The 18,452-nt window shown below is 49.9% G+C and overlaps 1 protein-coding gene across 5 annotated transcripts in view; it reads left to right on the top strand.

The window, feature by feature from the left end:
* Positions 1 to 18,452, top strand: part of RAB11FIP3 (RAB11 family interacting protein 3) — a 78,126-nt gene that overhangs the window by 48,771 nt on the left and 10,903 nt on the right. For 4 of the 5 annotated variants that reach the window (XM_061473684.1, XM_061473686.1, XM_061473688.1 and 1 more), the window contains 5 exons: positions 3,783 to 3,970; positions 7,779 to 7,952; positions 11,554 to 11,688; positions 15,082 to 15,117; positions 17,604 to 17,697. In XM_061473684.1, the coding sequence (XP_061329668.1) occupies positions 3,783 to 3,970; positions 7,779 to 7,952; positions 11,554 to 11,688; positions 15,082 to 15,117; positions 17,604 to 17,697 (627 nt within the window). The remainder of the gene's footprint in view (positions 1 to 3,782; positions 3,971 to 7,778; positions 7,953 to 11,553; positions 11,689 to 15,081; positions 15,118 to 17,603; positions 17,698 to 18,452) is intronic. The other variant, XM_061473685.1, reaches the window with a different exon arrangement.

Genomic DNA, 18,452 nt, shown 5'->3' with positions numbered 1-18,452 from the left:
TAGCTGACATTGTGCTCAGCAGAGGAAACAGGTCTAGCACCAGAGTTGAACCACAATCCTATCTCATTTCAGGGGCTCTGTATGTGCGTATGTGCCCCCGTTTTAAGGTCTGAAGTTTACCTGAAGCATCTGTGGTTGTGTTTCATTTGATAAAAGCATGAAATACATTGATACTGGTGACACCAACCCCATTCTGAATGTGGTGGGGGTGTTCCTGGCAAGCCCCCTACAGCACTTGCAGCCTGGCCTGGCTGTCCCAGGCCCACAGCCCTCTTTAAGTGTATCATGGGGGTTTTAATCTGAAGAAGTGTTTGCTCTCTGCCTGCTCACAGAAAGGCACAAGCTGCTCACAGCTTGGCCGAGTAAGACATGTGGCAGGGAGGTTTGAAGGGTCAGTGCACACACCAGCTGCTCTGGTGCCATAAACAAGAGCTTTGGGCGACCTGCAGCTGCACCTTTGCCTGGGCCTCAGAGGCTTGGGTTTGCTTTGCTTTAGCAAGCAGTGGTAATGCGTTACCCCCTTGGTTTGGCTATCTGCTTTTTGCATCTTTTCCTGGGGTTTAGTTACTTAATCTGTGATGAAATGTGAAGCAAAGTTCTCCACGCTTATGCTCAGAAGAAGGACTTTGTTTATGGTGTCAACTGCCTCTTAACTCATTGACCGCATCAGTTTAATTTTAATAGAGCTCTTACGTTTGAAATCTCAAGAGACTGTTTTTTCTCCTTTGCTAAACACAAAGAAAGTTTGTAAATTGTGTGACGGGTCATCTTTTTTATTTCTTTGTAAATAAATAAATGGCTGCACATCCTCGGTATGGCTGAAGGAGGGTGGTTAATGTGCTCTTATGGTGAGTACTTCTAGCTTAAAGCATTGCTCCCTCACTCAGCCTGTATTTCTCATCAGTAAGATGTTTTCTGATAATTTGATAGATAAGTTATCTAATAAGGGCGCTGATGCCCTGAGCTGTTCAGCTCCTGGTTATGCTTCATGTTGAGAGGGGCAGCAATGGGTGGGTTTTAATCAAATTATTTGTGGATTGGAGTGGTTTGGGTTGTTGGTTTCTTTGCACTAGTTGTCTTTACTTTGTGCTCATTAAAATACTTCAAGTTATACTTAAATTTCAGTTTTTTCAGTGAAGGGTTTATTAAAAAAAAAACACAAAAAAAAACAAAACAACAAAACCAGCAGTGTTTACTTTGGAGTCTACAAGCAAAATTATTTCCAGTTTGGCGTTAAACCTTTCTCAAACAGGCAAAAAGCATCCCTCTGAAGCAAGCAGGGAGATGTGCAGACATGGACAGCTGCTGTCATTTCTTGGGCCCTCTCTGCTGAGTTGGGTCCCTGCTGCATCCCTCCTGGCAGAGCTGTGCCAGTCCAGCATGAAGCATCATTGCTGCTGGTGCAGGCTGCAGATGGCTTTTTCTCCTAAAATCAAATATAACCAGTGTTGCAACACAACATTGTCCAATATGCTGAAGCCTGGTCTCTCCTAAACTTGGTGTGTGCTGAAGATATAATGGCAGAGCCCTTGAACTGCTTAAGCACACCTTCGTCTGGAGACTGGGGAGCTGCAGGCTCAGCTCAGGCATCAGAGAATCATAAAATCATGGAATGGTTTGAGCTGGAAGAGACCTTAAAGCTCATCCAGTTCCAACCCCCTGCCACAGGCAGGGACACCTTTCACTAGACCAGGTTGCTCCAAGCCCCATCCAACCTGGCCTTGAACACTGCCAGGGATGGGGCAGCCACAGCTTCTCTGGGCAGCCTGTGCCAGCGCCTCAGCACCCTCACAGGGAAGGGTTTTCTCCTAACATGGTGCAGTGTCCTCCCCTGCCCATGAGCAAGCCAGCAGACCAAGCCTCCACTTCCAGATCTCCCTCATCCTCCTTCTGCCCGAACATTAAGGGCCCGAGCAGTGTTTCTAGGAAGTGCAGCATAAATCCAGTAAAGCACTTAGCAAGTCCCTGGCTGTAGGTATATAAGCAGTTGTGCTGGATTTATGCTTTTAAAAGTAGCAGGGGGTTTTAGGAGGCTTTTGTTTGTATCTTGAAGGTTAGTAAAGGCCAACTTCTTCTGTGCTAGGAGTGGCATTCATCACAGTGGCCTTTCCTCTGATGAGTGTACTTGAACAGCCCAACCTCCTCCCCATGCGACTTTGGACTCTGTTCCTGTGGAGGTTTGTGTCATGTTTGACTTCAGGGTGGTGTCCTGGAGAGATGCTGATTTCCGTAAGTCACTGTGGGTCCCTGAAAGCTGAGCCAAGCATCCAAGAGGGGCTCCTGTCCGTCTGTCTGTCTCCATCCAGCACCCAGCTCACTTGGCACAGGGGCTGGTGAGAGCGCTCAGCAGGGAGCACAGTGAGGCTGTTGACTAGGTTGCTTTGCTCCCCAGTGCCCACGTGGAACAGGAACACTCTTGAGCAGTTCTCTCTCCATCCCTGTGAGGTTTTCAGAGCATCTGTACAAGTTGCTGTTCTCCCTTTGTGGCCTCATGCGTGTTGAGGCAGCCTGGGAATTCCTGGGGAAGCAAAATGAGGTGTTAGTTGTATCTTGAGCCGCTTTGCACCAGGAAAAGCTGCGGTTCTTTGTGCTGCAGAATCTAACCCAAAACAGGAGGATCAGGCTGGTTTGCATAGTGTAGACAAGTGAATGTCAGCAGGACATTTATCCTCTTGGTCTGTGTTTCCTGTACCCTGCTTTGAATGAACAGCTCTAATGTAACTTCATCCTGCTATTGCAAGGATCGTCTGTCTGTGTATGTGTGTTTTCTTTTCCTGCTGTAATACAGGGCTTTGAGAAATCTTTTTTTCTTGAAAATCCTTGGAAAAAAAACACTGAAAGCTGCTCTGTGTGCCCTCTGGAAGAGAGGTTTGCTTTGGCTGTGCCTGCATTCCAAATGCTGCTGCTTTGCCCTGCTGCCGTGCTGGAGAGGGGGCAGCCCGCAGCTGAGCAAGTTTGATCCATTGAGTGAACTTCAGGTGGAGCAAACAGCTTTTCATGAGCTTCTCTTTACCTTGAGGCCAGGCACATGGGCTCCTGTCCCTCTGCCTGATGCCTCCAGTGGCACGTGGTCAGCTGGAGTTCCGCACTGGTAGATCCCATCACAACCGTGATCCCAGAGACAAAAATTACTTGGATTGTTCAGAGGTGCACTGGGGAAGTCCCATAAGTGCTGGGAAATGAGCTGGGGCTTTGATGCAACAAGCACTTTGCTTTAGGAGGGTGTTTCTTCTCCTGCTCCCACGGCTCTCCTCTGAACATTAGGATAGTTCTGGGCTTGGTGTGTCCAGGCAGGACCATCCCTGCCCGCATGTATGAGCACCAAAGACTAACACCTTCCTGACAGGCTGAACTGGGAGGAAAACCCAGTCCTCCATGCTCCTGGCGTGGTGTGTTAAAAACCAAATCATGCTGCTTTCCCAGAGCCTGCTGCAGGTAATGGTCCAGGGGGTAATCCCTCTTGGACTCAACAAATCCATACTCTCTACAAGACCTCCCTCCAACTCCTATGTAGTGTGTATTTCTGTAATCTGCTTTCCGAATGCTGCTGTCACAAAGCACTTGTGGCCTGAAGGCCATGGTGCACCCCAGGGTGCTGCTGAGTCCTTGGACCTGGAGTTGGAGCCTGACTTGGAAGTGGGCTCACACTGTGGTTGGAGGTTGGATTTCTGTGCTTAGAAGTGTAGCGCTGCAGTAATCAGGTACCAAATGTGTTTTGTCCTGCTCTGCAGCACAACTGTGTATCTGTGCTCTTATTTCTTCCCCTCTTGTGTTTTTACCAGGCAAATGAGGTGACTGACAGTGCTTACATGGGCTCAGAGAGCACGTACAGCGAGTGCGAGACCTTCACGGATGAGGACACCAGCACACTTGTACATCACGAGATGCACGACGAAGTAGAAACAGACAGTGCCATCGACTCCACCGTGCACTCAGAGTTCACGGATCCCATCGAGGAGCCAGAGCATGGGTGAGTGGGGAGGACGGTGAGCAGAAGTCACTGTGTGGGGCAGGAAACTGGGAGCAAACCAAGACCAAGGATTTAAAATGAAGTGGGCTGAGCCCGTCTTGCTGAAACTGGTTGGTTTCTTCTTTGTATTTGTAACTTCATGCAAGACCAAAATAGCTCTTCTTTAAGAATAATGACAATTAGACTGCACCATGTGTAGGCTGATTTGGAACTTGGCCTGGCAATCTCTTTGAGTTAATCGTTGCTTTGCCTTTGGGAGAAGTTCTGTACCCTCATTAGCATCTTTAACCTCTAAAATAAGTTCTCAGGTGATCCAAACACCTGAAATGCTTGCAGTTTTTAATCTATCACTTAAGACAGAAATGCAACATATAATTTTCAAGTCAGGAGGGGAACTCACTATATTCTTGTTTTGCCTAAATACGCGTGTGCCCTTTGATGTGCAACCACCTCCTGTAATAACTAGTTTTAAACTTGTGCCTGAAGCACAGAAGTGTGAGCTAAGATCTTCTTCCCCGAATCTGAACTGCTGCTGGCAAAACTGTTCCTGGGCCCACCTCCTTTCCTAGCTTTTGCAGGAAAAGTGGGTGTTGGGGTGAAACTGGGATGCTGGCAGGCAGAGGGGAGGGAATAACTCCTTTAATAGTGACCCAAGAGCACAGGTCTGCACTGAAACCTCTGGAACAATCATGGGTTAAGGTCTGCTAATACACAGAATTGGTTTTGGCCAAAACAACGCATCACTCAGGCTCGGTGCTCTGGTGAGGACATACAATTCTCATTGCTTTTAGAAAGCACTGGACTTCCCTCCACCCCAAAATCTCATCTGGGGATGGCAGAGGTGCTGTGAGCAGTCAGTGCTGCTGGGCACTCAGCACTGGGGATGAAAGGGTGCTGTGGATTAGAGAATAAATGAGATTATCTGGCTGGGCTCTTCTCTCCCAAGCATTCAGCTCAGTGACTGTTAAACTGGGATACAATGGGTCGCTGAGCTCCCCAGCCACAAGGCAGAGGGGCTCCGGAGGGGCCATGGCAGCCTGCGTGCACTCTCGTCCCCTGGGGAGATTGACGTGCCTCGGATTCACCTGCCTGTAGGTACCAAATACTTTGCTTGGGAATTGATTCTTTAAGATTAGGTTCTTCTTGAGGGTTCCTGCTACTCCCAGTGTGGGCTTGGGAAGGTGGACTGTCCTTTGGGTGCTCTGTCCAAGCGCAGTGGTGCCTGTTGACAGGTGTGTGAAATGTATGCAAATTGCAGGTGGCCAAAAAAATCAAGGAAAAAGTTCATTTGGCTTCACTATTTGGAAGGTTTGAGATGGAAACCTCTAGAAATCTCGTACTAAGTTGTTATGGGCTGGTTTTGGTGCCATCAAAACCCAGGCAGGACAATAGTTTTACACCTCTAGAGCCCAGAGCTCTTCCAAGGGACAGTCAGTAAGTACAGCCTGACCAGCGCAGCTGGGGGACTGAATCAAAGCTTCAACAGTGCTTTCCAGTAGCTGTTAGAGTTCAGCATACCTTGGATGGTTTGAGCATACGTGGTTATTTAGGCTGAGTCTAGTAAATATTAGTTGGACTCTGGATCTTGAAGCTTCTAGAGCGCCGTTATAGAGGCATGGAAAATACTGTACTATTTATTGCCCGAAGCCTGATCAGATCTGTGCAGTGCGTGTCAAACCACAGCCCCAGATTTAGAGATTTGGGGTTGGGTTTTGCTCCCAAGATAAAAATTCCACCCCCTGCCTTCTATTCCTGGTGAGGTTTCTGATGCTTTTGGCAGTGGTCTGCTGGGTGCAGCTTCTGACTCACTGCTGGGGAAGCTGGATCCTACTTTGGGAGTAGTGGCACTTCTCTAGTGCACAAGGAGGATGCACAGATGCCCACAGGCTGAACTAGACTTGTCAGCACTTCAATAGAGATCTGCTGCTGTTTTGGCTGGAGGATTGATGTGTTTTTATTAGTGGGATAAGGGCAAATCCTTCAGATGGTGCAGGTTTTTGTCATAAATGGCTTATCTGTAATCTTTTCTTTCTGATTTAGTACACCAATCTAGTCACACCCCCCTTTTCCCTCTCCTAGCAAGTGAATGCAGATGGGGGCATAGCCTGAAATACCAGTTTTTATGATAATGCAATCTTTCTTGTTTTCAAGCATTGAATTTTGGAGAAGACAACAGTGCCCGTCCCCACAAACACATACCTGTGGTTCAGAGGCACGTGGGCTGTTTTCACAGCCTGGTTCTTACAGATGCCCCCTGTCTTGTTCTCCCCAGGTTAGAAACCTTCTGAGGTCCTGAGCAATTTAGTCACAGGACCACAGACTCGTTTGGGCTGGAAGGAACCCTGAAGCTCATCCATTCCCAACCCCCTGCCCCAGGCAGGGACACCTTCCGCCAGACCAGGTTGCTCCAAGCCCCGTCCAACCTGGCCTTGAACACTGCCAGGGATGGGGCAGCCACAGCTTCTCTGGTATCTCATCATCCTCAGTCCTCTGAATGTGAGAATACTCTGAATATGAGTGTGTGTACTGCTGTGGTGGTTTAACTTCATACAGCTGTGAAGAAACTACAAGAAACCTGGAGAGGGGCTCTGCACAGGGGCCTGTAGGGACAGGACAAGGAGGAATGGCTTTAACCTGACAGAGGAGAGACTGAGATGAGCTCTTAGGCAGAAGTTCTTCCCTGTGAGGGTGCTGAGGCGCTGGCACAGGGTGCCCAGAGAAGCAAGGGACTTCTCAGAACCTGTACTGGATGTGTTCAGGGTTTAGGCTTAGGCTTAACACACTGCAGCCTTCTGGATCTGGTGTTAAAAACACATGAAGCAGCATTCCGCACTCCAAGATTGCCATGAGCATGCACAGCTTTTTCCCAGCACGAGCAGGAAGAGGACTCCTTTGTCTTGTCAGAGGGTCTGTCACTGGTCTGTTTGGCAGCTGCCTGTAAACCACTGGGATTTGAGGCACTCGGAGGGGAGGTGACAGTGTTAAACCCCAGTGCTGGGTACTTGACAGGATTATACAGCAACAAGCAAGTGAGAGCCTGGCACTGGTTGATGAGCAGCTTCCCATGACCCATCGCTGGACATTTGAGCCCAGAAACCCCCCATCTGCTGGGCTGTGTCCCCAGAGCGTGAGCAGCAGGAGAGGGAGGGAATTCTCCCCCTCTGCTGTGCTCTGGGGAGACCCCCCCTGCAGTCCTGATCCAGCTCTGGGGCAACAACACAAGAGGGACGTGGAGCTGTTGGAGTCCAGAGGAGGCCATGGAGATGCTGCAAGGGCTGGAGCAGCTCTGCTCTGGAGCCAGGCTGAGAGAGCTGGGCTGGTTCAGCCTGGAGAAGAGAAGGCTCCTTAAGGGGAGACCTCAGAGCAGCTCCAGTGCCTAAAGGGGCTACAAGAAGCCTGGAGAGGGGCTTTGGACAAGGGCCTGTAGGGACAGGACAAGGGGGAATGGCTTTAACCTGAGAGAGGGGAGACTGAGATGAGCTCTTAGGCAGAAGCTCTTCCCTGTGAGGGTGCTGAGGAGCTGGCACAGGGTGCCCAGAGAAGCTGTGGCTGCCCCATCCCTGGCAGTGTTCAAGGCCAGGTTGGACGGCGCTTGGAGCAACCTGGTCTAGTGGAAGGTGTCCCTGCCCATGGCAGGGGGTTGGAACTTGGTGAGCTTTAAGGTCCCTTCCAACCTAAACCAGTCTGGGATTCTATGAAGAGACAGCATGTCTGCTGAAATGGAGACATGGAAAAGGGATGTATTAGATGCAGTTGGAAAGGCTGCTGTGCTGGCCACCCTCTAATGTTTTTCCCTCTTTTCCCACAGATCCAATCCACACGACCTGCCCCTGGGCTCAGACCTCAGCCACTCCATTGTTACTGTCATCAGTGGAGAGGAGCATTTTGAGGATTACGGAGAAGGGAATGAAGCAGATCTGTTCTCGGACAGCTTGTGTAATGGGGAAAGCAGCTTTAATAGCTCCTCATTCCTCTCTCCCAGGTAATGCTCAGCACAGCACTGGCAGTGTTTTAACCCATTTCAGTTGCTTGGTATCTTCGCCTGTGCGTTGTGTGTGAGAGTTTTTCCCTCTGCATTTACACATTGGTCAGCTTGCAGGAAGGGGTTTTTGGCAAACTTTGGATACAGCAGGCTAATCAGCTCAGAAGTGGTGGAGGAGTTTCCTCCCTCAGTCTTTCCTTTTCCTGAGCAATCTCCGTCCTCCCATCCAGAAGCACTAATGCCCAGCAGCAGGTGGAAGAAGCAGTCCACATCTTACATGTGTCCAGGACAGCGTCACATTCCCACTCCTATTAGGGATGTGGCTCCTCGCAGAACCTTCGAGTACAGAAAAACACTTCTCAGCTTTCCCCACACCCTGTTGGATATCTTTATCTTTCGAATTTTCTCTCTTGTGCCTGTATTTTTGGCTTTGATGTGATGCTGGGCTGGATTTGCACAAGCTCCAGCATCCTTCTTTTTCTTTCTCTGTGCAGCTGCACTCCTTGCGCTGGGATCTGAAACCAGGCAAATACTGTTTTTCCATGCAGGGTGGATTGAGAAGCTGCTGTGGCATTACAAAAACCCACCAATACTTACTTTCTAAGATAAAAAAAAAGCAGAAGCTGGAATGCTCAGCCTACCAAGTCTGTGATGACGAATAGCACCAGAGACGTGTTCCACCCTGGGTCAGGGCATCTCTGTCTTGCAGGACATGCCTTTTTCCTTTGGGATGATACACGTTAGTGTCTTTTGCAGCAGTGTGAACTCATCATAACATTTTTTTGCTGTCTGCCTGTTTTCCACCAGCTTCCCAAAGCCCTTCATAGGGTTTGGGCTGTTCTGGTTGCACAGGGCTGAAGAATTGCTCTCAAATCTCCAAACCTGCACTTTGCTACAGGCCAAGGCTGACTTTTGTTTTGGAAGCAGCACTTTTGAAGGTGTTAACTAAGCCTGCCATAGGATAGTGTTGCTGTGGAGCATGCCTAATCCGTTACTTCAGGAAACCAGCACTCCAGAGCTTGATGTGATTGGATACCCTGCAGTGGAAGGGGCACAAGCTCAGCCACGCTTGTCCTCTGATTGCACTGGGCAGAAATGCTGGGGGTGGCTGGCTGTCCTAGTGCTGCAGCTCTCGGATAAAAAGCAGCCTTCATGTTCATTTTGAGTTTTTTCTTGAGGGTGGGCTTCCAACCTGGTCCAGAAGGCTCCTGGCAAGAAAAATACTCATCTGAAGGAGCTTTGCAATCAGTTGAACTGTATCTTTAACATCAGTCTGGAGCTTCCAGGTTGCCCACACATTCCGTTTTCAAATCTTGCTCTGTCAGATTATTGTCTCCCCTCTGCTCTCTGTCTCTTTGGATTATATCCATGAGATCCTGCTCTGCAGCATCCCTCCTCTGCTGGGAGGGCCTCACTCAGCACGTGGCCACGCAGCTCGTAGTGGTTTATGCTGGAGACTTGCTGCTGGGGCTTGCTAGGGAGATAAACCCTGCACCACCTCCAGAGCCAAGAATGCAGTCTGTTTGAAACAGAGGATTTCCCCATGTCTTTCAGGTCTAGCCCTTACCATGGCTTGTGTGTGAAGGCCCTTAGCTGATCGTTCTCTGTGATTGGGCTGTTTTCCTGAATGAAGCCCTGCCACCCCAGTGCATTTAAACATAGGGAAACTTTAAAGAACTACAGGATATTGCAGGTTCAGGCTTAACTCTTTCTTTTTTTTTGGTTGTGGTTTGAATATGAGGAGTGGTATCACTTCTAAACGGTCACATGGCCATGCACCCTTTCCGTGTTACAAGAGAACAAGAATGACATCAACCAGTTTTCCTGCCACAGCTCCAGATCTTCAGCAGAGCTCCAGTACAAACCCCAGTAAGCACCAGTGACCTGTGGAAGATGAATGTTACTCCACGAGATGGAGGGAGGAGGCAGGAAGGCTGCACATGGCAGTTTGCCACGAGGGGAAGGTGGGGATGCTCCGAGGCTCAGTGCGGTTGGGCTCTCACCCACTCAACGGGCACACAACCAACGCAGCCGGAGGCCGAGTATCGTGCACGCACCCGAAGAGCTGCCAGGCTGGCCTGTGGGCTCTCCTCCACGCTGCTTTTCCCCTTTTTGATTAATGTTTGTTAGATTTGCATTCACACCTCGCCCAGGGGTGCGCTCAGGTGAGCTGGTTTGGCTCTACTCACTGAGCAGAGCCCAGAAAAGGACACATCCCTTCTTCAGATGCCACAAAGCTTCTGCCACCTCTTACCCTGTGCAAAGCCTGAGCAGCTGAACTGACTGCTGGTAAATAATGGTTACCCTGGTCCAAGCCTGCCCTAGAGGGTAGGGGGAATGTTTCCCAACTAATTTTTTTTTTTCCAGGAATGGGAAGAGCTGAGTGTTTTGGCATTTACTGTTGTTCAGTTACTTGTTCTAAGGGGGCTCGGAAATACTGTACAGACAGCACAAGCTCAGAGTCCAGATCATGGGGATGGCTGGGCCACCAAAAATGTCCCTGAGGGGTTAACACAAAGGGGCTGAGCCCTGCTGGGGTGTCCCACACACTCAGCATCTCCCGGGCCAGGACTTGCCAGTGTGTATCTGTATCTGACAAGTCCTTTCAGATGCCTTTTAGTTTTAAGCTTGCTTGTGTTTGCTCACCCCTTTACCTGTCTTTCTTATTGAACTACTTTGGGTTTTCGCTATTAACCTTTCTTTGATTCAAGTCTGTGGCTTCCAGAAGTATGTTTTCCTACAGGAAGGTTTTGCGGTGTGTAGTTGGCCCCAAAGTACCACAGATTTTGCTATTGAGGGCCATGCTCTGTCCTACCCAAGTCATGTCAGGTGGGGGAATGGCTCTCTGGCTTGCCAAATGCTAGTGGGTGCCTCGGAGCTTATTTTCCAAGTGAGCAGCTGAAAATAAAAAGCTGATCCAGTCCCCTTAATTTCCTAAGCTGTTAAAGCCCTGTAGACACCTGTGTCCCCTTGCCAAATGATGTCCTCTACAATAAGCCACCACCGCTGCTTAGCTTCCTCATTCTTCATCTTGTAGGACAGAGCAGTTGAATTGCAACCACCTTTTTGAGCTCAGGTTAAAAGCTCCTTGCAATTAAAATCTGCCTCTGTGTGTTACTGAGGTGGGACCACAGCAGCATGCTGCTCTGTTCTTAAAGCATCCACTGGAAATGATTTGGCTCTCCCGGCACCCAGCCCAGCAGTGAGTTCAGTCTGCATTTACCAAGGCAAACCAGGACCATTGTTAGAGCATCCTGAGACAGGTTGCTTGGAAAATCCTGTTGGAAAATAAACTTTGTAGTCATGTGGGTTTGTGGAGAGCATGAATGTTCCCTTCCCTGAGCTCTTGGTGGTCCTCCAAAAGAGCTGGCTGTTCAGGGCTTTGGAAACGTGAGCCAAGCTCAGCTGCTGTAAATTTGGCTTCTAAATTCAAGAGAGGGATAATGGCCCAATCTGCCCTGCAGTTTTTAATTGCAAGTCTTGTGTCTGTCCCCCAGAGCTCCCCTTTACCAAAGTACACTCAGCTTGTGGAAGCCATGGATGAAGTCAGCCCTGTCTGTTCTGTTCTGTCCTGTTGAAATGACCCTTGTGATCTCTCTAGCACCCATCCGCTCGCTGCGAAACTGCACAGCATTATCGCAGATGAAGCATTTGAGTTTTACTGTAGCCAGTGCCACAAACAAATCAACCGCCTTGAGGATCTTTCTGCTCGCCTGAATGATCTTGAAATGAATAGGTAATTGGGCTCGTGTGTGGCCATTTCAGTGTTGGGAGCGATGGTCTGAAAGGGAAGACTCTCCTTTGTCTGGCACAGCTTTACTTTGCTGATGTGTTGCTTGATTCCTGGTTGGGAAAGGGGATGAATTCCACCAGATAAAGTGAGCCTCTCCAGGTGGTAAAGGTTGTCATAACCTTTATTAAGGTTATTTGAAGGCTGTAATAAGAAGTTTCCTTTACTCTGAGCCACAGAGGCTGGCAGACAATGAGAGTCTTCCCTTCTGCTCTGGGCAGCCTCTTTGCATGTCCTGCTGAGTGGTGGGTGCTTCTCCACACTGAGTTTTGCAGTCTGTGCACTGGGAGTTGAAAGCTGTAAGCTGATCGTGTACAGTATTTCTGTCACCAAGGAAAAGACCACCAGGCCTTCTGGCTGGTCATAGCCAGTGTGGAGGCATGCCTGAGTTACTGGACCAACCTGGAAAGGCAGGTAGAGCCCATCCTTCAATAACCTGAAGACAGCAACTTGCTCTCCATGGCTTGGAACCTCTCCTGTAGATGCTTTTGCTTTCCCACAGTAAGATCTCATGTCATCCAGCTGCCTGCCCACTCATGGGCCACCACCAGCTGGGTGGATGTGATAGGAACCAGGGCCTTTGCATAGGAACTTCATGAGGTTTGAGCGTAATGTTTGAGGTCCTCCAGCCAGCAGCTGGACTTGCTGATCTGACAGGTGGGGAGGGGTTTCTATTTGGCTTTTAGTTTTTCAGAGCTGTTTGTCATCTGCTGGGTAGAAGGATGGTGGCATTAAGGATAATTGTGCTTCTCACATCTGGTGTACTCTTTCAAGCCTGGTTTTTGGTTATGCTTTTGGTCTTTGTCTGTCCTACACAGGGACAGTGTAACATGGACTCTATAGCTATGGTAAGAGAACTGGAAAACAAACAGGAGCTTGACTTTAATTTTTTTTTAAATGGAAAAAGTACTTCTGCCCCTTTCTCTTCCTCAGGTAAAGAGTTGTTGGAGGCCTTGAGGGTCTGTGATGGGTCTTGGGTTATGCAGTTAAGGATAACACTGGACTGCCCTTGATGCACCAGTAGCCCCACTCCATTCCAGGCTTTCTCCACGAAATTGACCTGCAAAGCTGAACTAACACCTCAGAGCCTCCTGTGATGGATGGGACTTCCAGAGGTTTCGCCATCCTGTAGTGTTGCAGTGGGAATTCCACAGGTTCTGATTTAGCACGTGTCTTTCGGGCTCAGGACAAGCAGGTGTCGTCATTCGTCCATCAGTGTCCAGGGTCTCCCGTGCTCAAATTTGCTGGAAATTGGTTCCATGTGCCCTGTGCATGGACCCAACAGAAGGGGCATTGCCTACCCTTTCTCTGTGAGGACGTGTGAGGTGTCCCCATGCAATGTGTGGGACATGGCAGGGCCTGTGGTTTGCTCCCAGCATCACCAGCAACAGGAAGCCCTCAGTGCAGCGGACAAATCCCAGACTGCAGGCAAAGATTGCAGCAGGAAAGGGACCAAAACCTGAGCCCAACAGCCTCACACTGTGCCTGTTGAGGCCTGAAGACACCCGCTCCACAGAGGATGCTGGGAGCTGGGGTGAAGCCCAGCTGCCTCACTCTTAAAGGCTGTGGGCATATATACAGTGCTTTATACTTGGAATAAGATGGGGAGCCTGGTCACAGCATTGGGACACTTCTCTCTGAACCTAAGGCATGGGAAGGTGAGGAAGAAATATGCAAGGAGCTTGGGATGAGCCAGTTCTGTGGAAGTTTTTAGTTTCAGTGTCCTTGATGCAGTAGTTGTGAATGGCTCATCCCCTCCAAGAGCCACCCGCAGGTGCCAGCCCTGCTTTCCCGTAAGTGTTTGCAGGGAAGAATGTTTTTCCTCCCTCCAGTGCTGGGACATACGTGAATTCCTCGTAGAAATTGCTGGCAAACGCAAGGCCCTGACCTCGGCTGGGTGTCGAGTGTCCTTGAAGCCTGTCCAGCAGCAGCTCTCATGCTCCTTGGAAATGTGTGTCTGAGGATGTCCTTTTGACACGAGAGCTGGTGGCCCTGACAACAGCCCCGGGTGGGTCATTGTTGTTATAGAAAAGAAAATTGCCCTGAGCTATTTTTAATTCCTCCTTCTAAGAAGTAATGAAGTTGTTGCAATTCCTGGCAGGAACGGACTCCCAAATGAGTCTTTAAACTGAGCTAAGCACCTGGGAATGCAATTGCTGCTTCTCCACTCAGGCTAGAGCTGTGTTTGCTGCCATCGCTCAGCAGTGATCTGTATCACTGATGTGTCCCAGTGGCATCTGTTTGACAACAGTGTGCATTTGGGTGGAAGATGAGGAGTGAGAGCCAAGCCCCTGCTTGCTTCACAAGCACACAGCTGCATCAGTCAGAGCACTGGAGCAGCTCTGCTCTGGAGCCAGGCTGAGAGAGCTGGGCTGGTTCAGCCTGGAGAAGAGAAGGCTCCTTAAGGGGAGACCTTAGAGCAGCTCCCAGTGCCTAAAGCGGCTACAAAACATCTGCAGAGGGGCTTTGGGCAGGGGCCTGTAGGGACAGGACAAGGGGGAATGGCTTTAACCTGACAGAGGGGAGACTGAGATGAGCTCTTAGGCAGAAGCTCTTCCCTGTGAGGGTGCTGAGGCGCTGGCACAGGGTGCCCAGAGAAGCTGTGGCTGCCCCATCCCTGGCAGTGTTCAAGGCCAGGTTGGATGGGGCTTGGAGCAACCTGGTCTAGTGGAAGGTGAGAAGCTCCTGCAGCCTTGTCCTGAGGGGCAGGGTAATGCGGACCTTGGCTGCTTGCACTGTGGGTCATGCTGAGCCTGACCGCTGTGGTATGGTGGCAGCTGGGTCGGGAATATACAGAGCAGGGGTGTGTGACCTCCGTCATCTCCCGGTGCAACCCCTGTCCAGGGATTCTAACTGTGCCTGTGCTCATGCTCAAAACCCAGAAGGGGCCACAATCAACAGCTCCTGAAATGCCTGAGCTACAAGTAGGCACCGATTCCCTGCCAAACAGTGAGAATGACCTTTGTGGGAAGTCCTAGGCAGTGCGGAAGGGTGGAAGCACCCGTGTAGGGGCAGGGAGGGCTGGGATGCTGCAGGATCCATAGCTCAGTGTGCCCTTGGCGCCGGGCTGAAGCCCACCAACCTCATGGCTATTATTAGCACTTTCCTTGAGGATCAGTTTTCAGCTGGTGAGAGGACGCAGCCGCTGCCACCGGTGAGGTTATTCCCTTTGGTCCGGTGTCGTTGCGTTGTTCCTGGCGGTGCCTGTGGCTGGGCTGCGCGGGTGCTGCATGCTGCATGGGCGCTCCCCTGTGCCCCGGAGTGCTTGCTGTTTCCTGCTTCCCTTCCTCTCCACTGTCAGCTTTCCTGACGCTTTCCTGTTTGTTCTTCATTCCGCAGCCCCAATAAAAGACTCTCAAGCAAGAAGGTGGCAAGGTAAGCTCATACTCCTGTTACTGCTTGTTGGGAGGTGTCCTTCCTAGCTGATGAGCCCAAGGAAGGAAGACTGTCAAAATAAGCTTGTAGCTTCTGGACGTGTTGCATAGTGCTGGGGAAAAGCAGGTTTCATTCTGATCCAGCCTGCAATAGCAGTGGGGGATTTCTCACCTGTGCACGCAGCTGGTGCCTGCCTGATTTCTTCTGGGGCAAAAGTAGGGGTGCTTCCCCCACCTACCCTGCACGTGCCCTAGCAGGAGTGGAGTGGAGGAAGGAGTCTCTAGAAGGGCACGTCCCTCTGGACTTCTCAGCTGGGCTCTCTCCTCCCCAGTGCCACCATGGTGGGTCTCTAGAAGACCAGACCACTCAGTCCCAGTACTCTGAGGGATTTCCCCAACACCCCCCCCCCCCAAAAAAAAAGCTACCCAACTTTAGACGACTCTCTTGGTTCTGTTTGACTTTGCTCGGTGTAATCTCAGCACTGGACTCCCTGCTCCGTAAGGGGCTTTGCTCTGAGTCACTGTGCAGAGGGTCCAGCCCCTCTCAATGATACTTGGCGCTCACCTTTCCTTTCCCAGCTCCACAGTCCCTCCTCTTCTATGTCATCCTGCTTTTGAGAACACACAGAGACTGCCGCTGGTCCTGCTGCCCCTGCTTTCTGCAGTTGTTTCTGAGTGAACAGGAATGCTGCAGAGGAGCAGCAGCTCAGTTTGGGTGATGCTCATACCCCCCATGCCCTGGAACTCGATCTGCTCCTTCAGCCTCTCTCACTGTGCTCTCACGCCTTTCCTTTCTCCATTTTTTTCCCTATGTTCAGCAAGTCTCCACTGGCACAATTTCCCCTCCTGGCAAGGAAGCAGATCCATGATATTACATTTCCTAGTTCCTGTCATCTTACTTTCTAGGTCTTTGTTAAAAACACTGGCAGGAAAGGTTGCAGGGAGCAGCTTGTCTCCAGGTTTCTAGGTTTAGAACTAGTTTTTGTCCTGTGTCTGGCAGAGCAAATTTAGGGAGGATTTGAGTTAAACTTGCGAGTGGAAGTGCCCTCTTATGGGGATTGAGCCCTTCTGGCCCTTTGCATGTGCAAGATGCTTTTCTGAGACTGGGACTTGTGGGCTTAGGTAAATATTGGTTAATTCAAGAGCAATCAAGTTTAATTTGTGATAATAAGAGAGAGAACAGGCTTTTGCTGCAGAGTAGAGCCAGATCTTTAAGATGAGCCCAGAGAAAGCCCTTTGCAGGTACTGTAATTACTGAATAATACCAAAACATATGCTTTTAGAAAACTGATTTTGTTTTGGTAAAGGCTCTTTCCTGGGTTTTGTTATCCAGGTTCTGCTTGTGCCAAGAAATCTCAGCTGCTTGGGCTCTGTTGTGCCTTGGCATGATTTAAATGACAAATGTGCCTGAGAGTTTAGAATCTAAATATATACTCAGGGTGAGGATGCAGAATAAGGCTGGTAATCAGCTATAGGCTCTTTGGTAAATGCCACTTATGCTTCATGAATATTTGCATGAGGATATTGTGTAGCAGGGTGAGTTTGAGAGCCCACCTCACAAATTCCTAAGGAAAACTAAGGCTCAAAGAGACCTCCGTGGTTTTCCCATTCACCTCCTGCTCAAAGCAGCACAGGCTGCTTATCATTCATGTTGCAGTGGGGGAATGGAGTGGTTGCCTCCAGGCAGCATCTGCCTGGAGTTCACAAAGCTGGAACTCTCCCTCCCCATGGCAATAGCAGTTTGTAGTGCCATATGCCCATGGAGCTGATCCACAGCAATACCACAAGGATGAAGCACAAATCAGCCCCTCCACAGGGTGTGCTTTAGAGCTCTGCAGAGCGCGGCCACCAGTGTCACAAGGCCTGGGTAATGATTAGCTCACTCTGGGCTGTCGTGGCTGGTGCGAGGAGGTGGGCTGGGGTGTTTCACAACAGCTTCAGGGTGTTGTTTCCTGCCCTCCTTCCTCTTACACCCACTGCCCCCCACTTCTTATTAACCTTGTCAGTGGCTAGAGCAGAGTACTCTGTCCTTTGCTGGATAACACGTGGCCTTGGTAGGTTTGTAACGCAGGAAAGTGAAAAGAGTGAGCTTTTATCTCTTCCCATTCCAAAGAGCAAGAACAAATGATCATGGGATGAAGTCCCAGAAGCATGTCCACGTCTGCGCTTTGCTCAGCGGGCGCATTTGTTCCACCGGTAAGCAGCCACCCTTCAGCCCTGTTATCTGGGCACATCGGGGTGCTGGGCTTACTGCAGAACTTGATAGTGAGAAGGACCACTGCTCTGCCAGGCACCTGGTCCATGCTGCCCTTTGCTGTAAATCCAGCAGCCCAAGAAGGAGCAGTGCTCTTAAACCCCTTTGGAAAAGGAGGTGGCAGCTGAAGAGGGGAGAGAGGGGACCAGTTGTCATCTGGAATTGCCATGCCCTGCAATGGTCGCTCTAATGCTGGTGTTGCTGTGGGTTGGGGTGGTTTGTCTCTGTTATAGACAGTTGCATCAAACGAGCACCTCGTCTGGGGGGGTGATGGAGGACTCCTACCAGGACACGCTGGAGTGTACAGAAGAGGACATCACAGACAAGGTAAGGGTGGTGCTGTCTGTGCTGTCCTGGGGCTTGCAGTGCCCTCAGATCTGCAGGCAGGACTTAGGCTGAAGCTTCTCGTGCTGTGCGGCAAGGGGTAGATGGGTACTGGAGCCCTCCTCATCGAGGGGATGGAGAACAGGAGCACTGAGTTGAATTGCAGAGGTCTTGTGTCAGGTCAGGATGTGGCACTGGTGTCTTCTCCACAGGGTGGAGGTGGGGAGAGAGGGAGGAGTAGCTACTTGCAGGCTGTATTTTCACTTCTACTTCACATTAGATGTTCCCAAATTCTGCTTTTCTGGGATGAGCAATGTCTCTTGATGTGAAACAAGGAATTCCTTTCCTTGGCACACTCTTGCTGCTGCTGTTTATGCCACCAGGATGTAAAACTGATTTTGTGCCAGTCCAGTTGGGGTTTACTAGGGTGTTATGAGGAAAGGATTATAGGACAAGATAGGAACATGAGAAAGGCTTTGAGCACCTCTAGCTTAAAATAGTAGGGAAAAAAGGAAAGATAGCTGAGCTGTGGCTTGTGTAAAATGTCTGCTGCAGTCCTGAGACTCCTTGAAAATGGCTTTTTAATTCTGGAATCACAGAGAGCTGCATGGAGCAGCATGTGAAAGAGAAATATATACACATGTGGCTGCCCTCAGGTGTCACTATAATGCATAGAAGACTGTTAATGAAATTAGATATCATAATTTTTACAAGTCTGAAAGATGGATAAAATACATTCCTTAGGACATCTGGGCCAA

Source organism: Pezoporus flaviventris, unplaced genomic scaffold (assembly GCF_033815535.1).
Source record: "Pezoporus flaviventris isolate CSIRO_AGI_PZ_B2104156 unplaced genomic scaffold, CSIRO_AGI_Pfla_v1 ptg000078l, whole genome shotgun sequence".
Taxonomy (NCBI): Eukaryota; Metazoa; Chordata; class Aves; order Psittaciformes; family Psittacidae; genus Pezoporus; species Pezoporus flaviventris.
Note: the sequence above shows the minus strand (reverse complement) of the source record. Positions and strands in the feature narration are given on the sequence as shown.